At 32.1% G+C, this 5,790-nt stretch overlaps 1 protein-coding gene across 7 annotated transcripts; it reads left to right on the top strand.

The window, feature by feature from the left end:
* Nucleotides 1-2,048: 2,048 nt before the first annotated feature.
* Nucleotides 2,049-5,197, top strand: LOC110865655. 7 transcript variants are annotated; one of them, XM_035974667.1, is made up of 4 exons: nucleotides 2,051-2,250; nucleotides 2,363-3,220; nucleotides 4,315-4,432; nucleotides 4,729-5,197. In XM_035974667.1, the coding sequence occupies exons 2-4, from the start codon at nucleotides 3,099-3,101 to the stop codon at nucleotides 5,014-5,016; spliced, it is 528 nt and encodes a 175-aa protein (XP_035830560.1). In that variant the 5' UTR covers nucleotides 2,051-2,250; nucleotides 2,363-3,098; the 3' UTR covers nucleotides 5,017-5,197. The 7 variants fall into 7 exon arrangements, 4 of the variants coding, with proteins under 4 accessions (XP_035830562.1, XP_035830560.1, XP_035830561.1 ...); XM_035974668.1 differs by having other exon boundaries at nucleotides 2,317-3,220; XR_004861067.1 differs by having other exon boundaries at nucleotides 2,049-2,519; nucleotides 4,593-5,197.
* Nucleotides 5,198-5,790: the final 593 nt, after the last annotated feature.

The raw sequence follows: 5,790 nt of genomic DNA, 5'->3' as shown, positions 1-5,790 counted from the left end.
CCTCTCTTTCCTACTTATCTTAAATTAAATATATAAATAATAACTTAATATTAAATGTTATCCTAATTTATTAAAAATATAACTTTTTCTATTAATTGGTATACAAAATTATATTTATTCAACTCGTGTAAAACGCAAGATTTTTAAAAATATAACTTTTTTTATTATTTACTATACAAAGTTATATTTATATAATACGTGTAATACACGAAGTTTTTAAAGATATAATTTTTTATCATTTGCGATGTAAAATTAGATTTATTCAACACGTGTAATACATGAGGTTTTTATGGAGACAATTTTTTTTTATTACTTGGTAGATTTTTCAACCCGACTATATATGAGTTTTTTAAAGATACGACGTTTTTAGTATTTAATATACAAAAATACATTTATTTAATTTGTTTAATAAACATGGTTTTTAAAAAATATAACTCTTTTTTAGATCTATTCAACACGTGTAACATACAGGGTTTTTAAGGATGTAATATTTTTATTATTTGGTAGATTTATTCAACCCGATTATACACGAGTTTTTTAAAGATACGACATTTTTAGTATCCAATATACAAAATTACATTTATTTTATCTGTGTAAAACACATGGTTTTTAAAGATATAACTATTTTTTATTATTTGATATATAAAATTACATTTATTTAACCCGTACAATATACCGGCTCATAAAGATATAACTTTTTATTCTTTAATAAGTAAAATTACATTTATTCAACACATGTAATACACGAGTTACTAACCTAGTAATACTAATAATTAAATATAAGTGGACGTGTAATATTATTTAATAGAAAAATAATATTATATATTTTAGAGTAAAGTCATTTATTAGAAAAATAATATTATATTTTTTAGATCCTCTATTTTAACTACTTTACTTCAAAATTCAAATTTGTCTTAATTTGAGTCCTCATGATTTCTAATCTGTAACTTTTTGAGTATTATAGACAAAGTTTGTTAAATTTTCTAGTTAAATTTTATAATATTACCAAAACACCCTTTAAAATTAAATGTTGACAAACCTACAGAATCATCTACTCATACTCACACATACTCCACTCACACACTTATCTCTCTGTTTTTAAAACAAACAATCCAACTTTCTATACATGAAGCAACATATTAAGTAGAGGTGTGCAAAAAACTGAAATAACCAAACCAAAACCAAATTAACCGATAAAACTGAACCGAAAAAACCGAACCAAATAAAAAACAGGTGGGTCGGTTAATGGTTTTTTTTGAAAACCGAAGGTAGCGGGTCGGTTATGGTTATCATTTTTTCCATACCCACCATAACCGAACCGAACCGACATATAATAAATCTTTATAGGATTTAGTACTTTTCACCATATTTTTAGTATTTGATGTTTTTGCCAGAAGATTTTTAGTACTTATAAATTTTTCATATCATTTTGTGGTTTTGGTTGAGTGTTTATTTGAATTTATGGAATGTATCATATCACTTTATTTGAATGGTATTAATATTATAGATTATATGTATTTTTTAATACTATATAATATACTAATATATACAAATATGCAATAACAATTTATTCCATGTTAAAAAAAAAAATAAAGCTATTTTTAGCTAAGCTAAATACACAGTTAACCATTCATAAACAGACCCGCTATAACCATCAAAATCGAATAACCATAACCACCATAACCGATCGGTTATGGTTATGGTTATCCAATAACCGACATCACGATTATGGTTATGGTTTTTAATCAAAACCGACCCAAACTGACCCATGCACACCCCTAATATTAATCATCTCGTAAAGGTATCATGACAGTCTAAAAGTAGGTGGAATCCCGTATTTTTATAGTTTTTTTTTAACAGCATCCTTTTAATTCAAATATTTTTTATTTATTATATGAAGATTATCATTTGTTTCAATTAAGGCTTATACAAAGTAAACAAACATATGTATATGTACCTATTCTAACTAACTCAGTAGACTAAATTCATGAAAATAATTCTAACCAATTATATATATCTCTTAAAGACAAAGGTCGGTGCATCAGTGCACCAACTTATTTACACAAATGCCCTCCTTGCAAATTACAATCCTCTCCCTGTTGCTGGTCACTGGTGAGTTCTAGAAGGGCAGGTACATTTTCTGGTTTCTCTTCAAATTAGCCTTCTCTCTTCAATTCTCTTCAACCCTGCTTCTTTTACGCTTCTTCTTCTGGATCTGTGGTAAACAATTCTTCGTAGTCCAGGCTTGAGGTGAGTTTCTCCTTCTTTCACTCCTTTGTATACTTACTATTTTAGTCCTTCCTTTTCTCCTCTCAGCTAACAAGTGTATACTCCATGTTCTTTTTCTCAATTACAACACAAGAATCACAAAATAAAACTGCATAAGAAATCAAGAAGTCAAGAAATCATCCAGTTTCGCAAAGCCTAGAACGACTTCCACAAATGGGTTTTTTTCAAATCGTATAGAGGGCTTTAAAGTTGTAGCGATTTACGGAGGTAGGAGGTTTAGGGTTCTTCAGGTCAGTCTTCATATGCGTCTTCCTTTTAATTCATGGCCTTGGTTTTATTCTTTGATTACTGTCTTTGGTTTTTTTTTTTTTTTTTTTCTGCTTCTTTTTTGCCAGTTGATTTGTGTCTTTTGAGTTTTGAATTTCATATGTGGTGGTCTTACGTTTGTTTATTATTGAATCAACATCATGCATGAAATGGTTGCTTTTATTTGAATACACAATGATTAGACACATTGGGACGTTATTTAACAAATGAATGTTGATGTTTTATGAGTGTTTGCTTTAAAATTAGGACTTCGATTTGCCATACATCACCTATCTTTATATTTCTTGAATGCACTAGTTAATTATAAAAAAAATTGTGATATTTACTTATCAACTCGATCTTGATTGGAGAATTTTACAAAACTTGATAATCGTTCGTGATATTTACTTATCAACTCGATCTTGATTGGAGAATTTTACAAAACTTGATAATCGTTCATTTGACTTTCTTTATACATTTTTATATCGAATTGTTCCAATAAACATATTAAATAAACCATCACTAGTGCTCTAGTGGTGGCCACGGGTATTTAAGTTTCACCTATGGTGGGCCTGTATGAGTTTTTCTATCCAGGTCTTAAGTTCGAGTCTGGTGATAGGGGTTTCTCATTGAGTGAGTTTAAATTGGAATCTATTGTGCGAGTGGGCTCTCTAGCACGAACCAGGTAAAGACAACGTATGCTAGACCTTTCGATATTCATGAATAATTCACACCTTTAAAAAAACTAAATATATTAAATAAAATAAGATCGGAAACTCTTCGATAACTGACTGGTAAATTTATTTAATCATTTTCCTTTCATTTTGTACTCAAGAAGTTAAAATAGTCAAACCACATGGACTTAAAAAGACTTTACTCTATATTTTATTTATGAGATAAATAAAAAGGGTAGATGAAAAAATTTGTTTAATAGATAAATAATACATATACAATATCCGAGGTGGTATTTGTGTGACACCCCGTGAAAATGTTTAAACATACTAGCTTGTCAGTGGCTGTGTGTAAATTTTGGGACGAAGTTCCTTGAAACTTGGGGATAATATGACACTTTGGGTTCTCCCACACAATTTTATTGTACATTATGATTATGATTTTGTGAATTTAGTAAATGAAATCTGACTGACAGCTATGTGGTTAACGTGTAAATTATTATCATTGTTACCATTATTATATTTTTGGTTAGGATTGAAATGAACAAGAAATATTAATTATGTATAAGACTTGACCGCACACTCCCTTGTAGTGGTGCACAAAAAACCTGAACCCGGACTTGGATCCGGAAAAAAAACCCGGAACCGGGTATTATAAAAACCGGGTTTTCTATACCCGAACCCGAACTCGACCCTACCCATAGGGTAGGGACCGGGTATGCATATTTGATCTAAAACCCGAACCCGGAACCGGGTTTTTTTATACCCGGTTTATACCCGAAACTCGGTTTTTATAATACCCGAAACCCGGTTTTTATAATACCCGAAACCCGGTTTTTATACCCGAATATATAGCTGACATGCAAAATGCATAACACAATTTTATTAATTTGATTACTGGCTTCAGTCAACCGAATTTAATGCACAACTAATATACACAACAACTAAAAAGAATTTTAATACACACACCTATCATCTACAGCAGAGTTGTTTCACCAAGTTTTGAAGACATTTAATGTTGTGGTTGAATATTTACTGCAAAATTTTAATGCACTACTAATATACACAACAACTAAAAAGAATTGGTTATATTATTGTTTCTATTTAGCAAGAACTTGAACGAACCAACAAACAAAACAATCAGAAAACACAACTCAAAAATGGCATCGCAAAGTGCTACGTCTTCCGTTGGCGTAGGTTCTACGGCTACCAACGCAAGCATCGTGGTAAGCATATTATTGAAAAGTTTTTTGATGTTTATTATGCAAAATATGGTCAATTAAGTTCACAAGTTCATCAAGCTTATGAAAATGCGGCTTCTTCTAATGGTAGTTCAACAAGCCGTAATAGAAATTTAAAAATTTGTTTGTTTAATACTTTGCGAAGTGACAATGCTAAACGAGCTCGTGGTAACACCCCAAGTAGCGAGTTCGGGAGATATATTGCATCGGATTTTTTAGCATTCGTCACTTCCGAATAAGAATTTGATAATTTCGACATTTTGCCTTGGTGGAAAGAAAAGGAACCCCAATTTCCGGTTCTAGCCGCAATGGCCCGTGATCTACTAAGTGTCCAAGCTTCCACGGTAGCTTCGGAGTCCGCCTTTTCTTTTAGTGGCCGAGTCATTTCATTAAGGAGGAAGAAGCTTAGTCCCGAGTCGGTTGAAATGTGTATTTGCTTGAAGGACTATTTGGATGCGGCGGAGCGGATTCAACATGTGGAGTCACTTGAAGATGAAAATGGTGTTGAAACGGATATACACGAGGAAGAGGTCGAAATGGGAATGTCAAGCCCACTAGAAGAAGACTAAACGAAGACGATCAAAAAACGAAGACGACGAAAAAGTATGCACTTTGATGTAATCTTGTTTAATTATTAGGTTTCTAATAATATTTGCCAACGCTACTTAATTATTTAGTATATTTCATTACAAGTATGCACTTTGTGCCTCTGTTTATAAAGTTCAAGGGGTATATAATACATATAGTAAAGTGTGTGTGTTCAATTTTTATTATCTTTTCGGTATAATAAATTGGACATTTAAAATCTCAACAACTTTGTCAAGATTTTAGTAGCAATGACTTAAAAATGTAACAATCTTGAAACCGAAAATCGACGTCTAGATGACAGAAATAAATAACCACAAGAAGAACTATAAATTGTGCCTCTGTTTATAAATTGTGCCTCTGTTTATCAATAGATTTGATGTCTATGTGTGAGAGTCATGTTTGATACATTTTATCAGCATAGTTCCGGTCGGGTTTTTTTAATACCCGGTGCGGGTTTTTTCCCAACCCGATGCATACCCGAACCCTACCCGATGAATACCCGAACCGGACCCGAACCCAGAAATAGGGTATTATAATACCTGGGTTTTATAAAACCCGACCCGAACCCTACCCGAACCCGGGTACGTAGGGTATACATTTTTGGTAGAAAACTCGGACCCGACCCGGTTTTTAAAAAAAACTCGATTTTGTAAAACCCGATCCTACCCGAACCCGGTTCCATACCCGGAACCGGTTTTAAAAAAAAACCGGATTTGTGCACCACTACTCCCTTGTGATGCGTACACTCCTGCTGA

Source organism: Helianthus annuus, chromosome 6, assembly GCF_002127325.2.
Source record: "Helianthus annuus cultivar XRQ/B chromosome 6, HanXRQr2.0-SUNRISE, whole genome shotgun sequence".
Taxonomy (NCBI): domain Eukaryota; kingdom Viridiplantae; phylum Streptophyta; class Magnoliopsida; order Asterales; family Asteraceae; genus Helianthus; species Helianthus annuus.
Note: the sequence above shows the minus strand (reverse complement) of the source record. Positions and strands in the feature narration are given on the sequence as shown.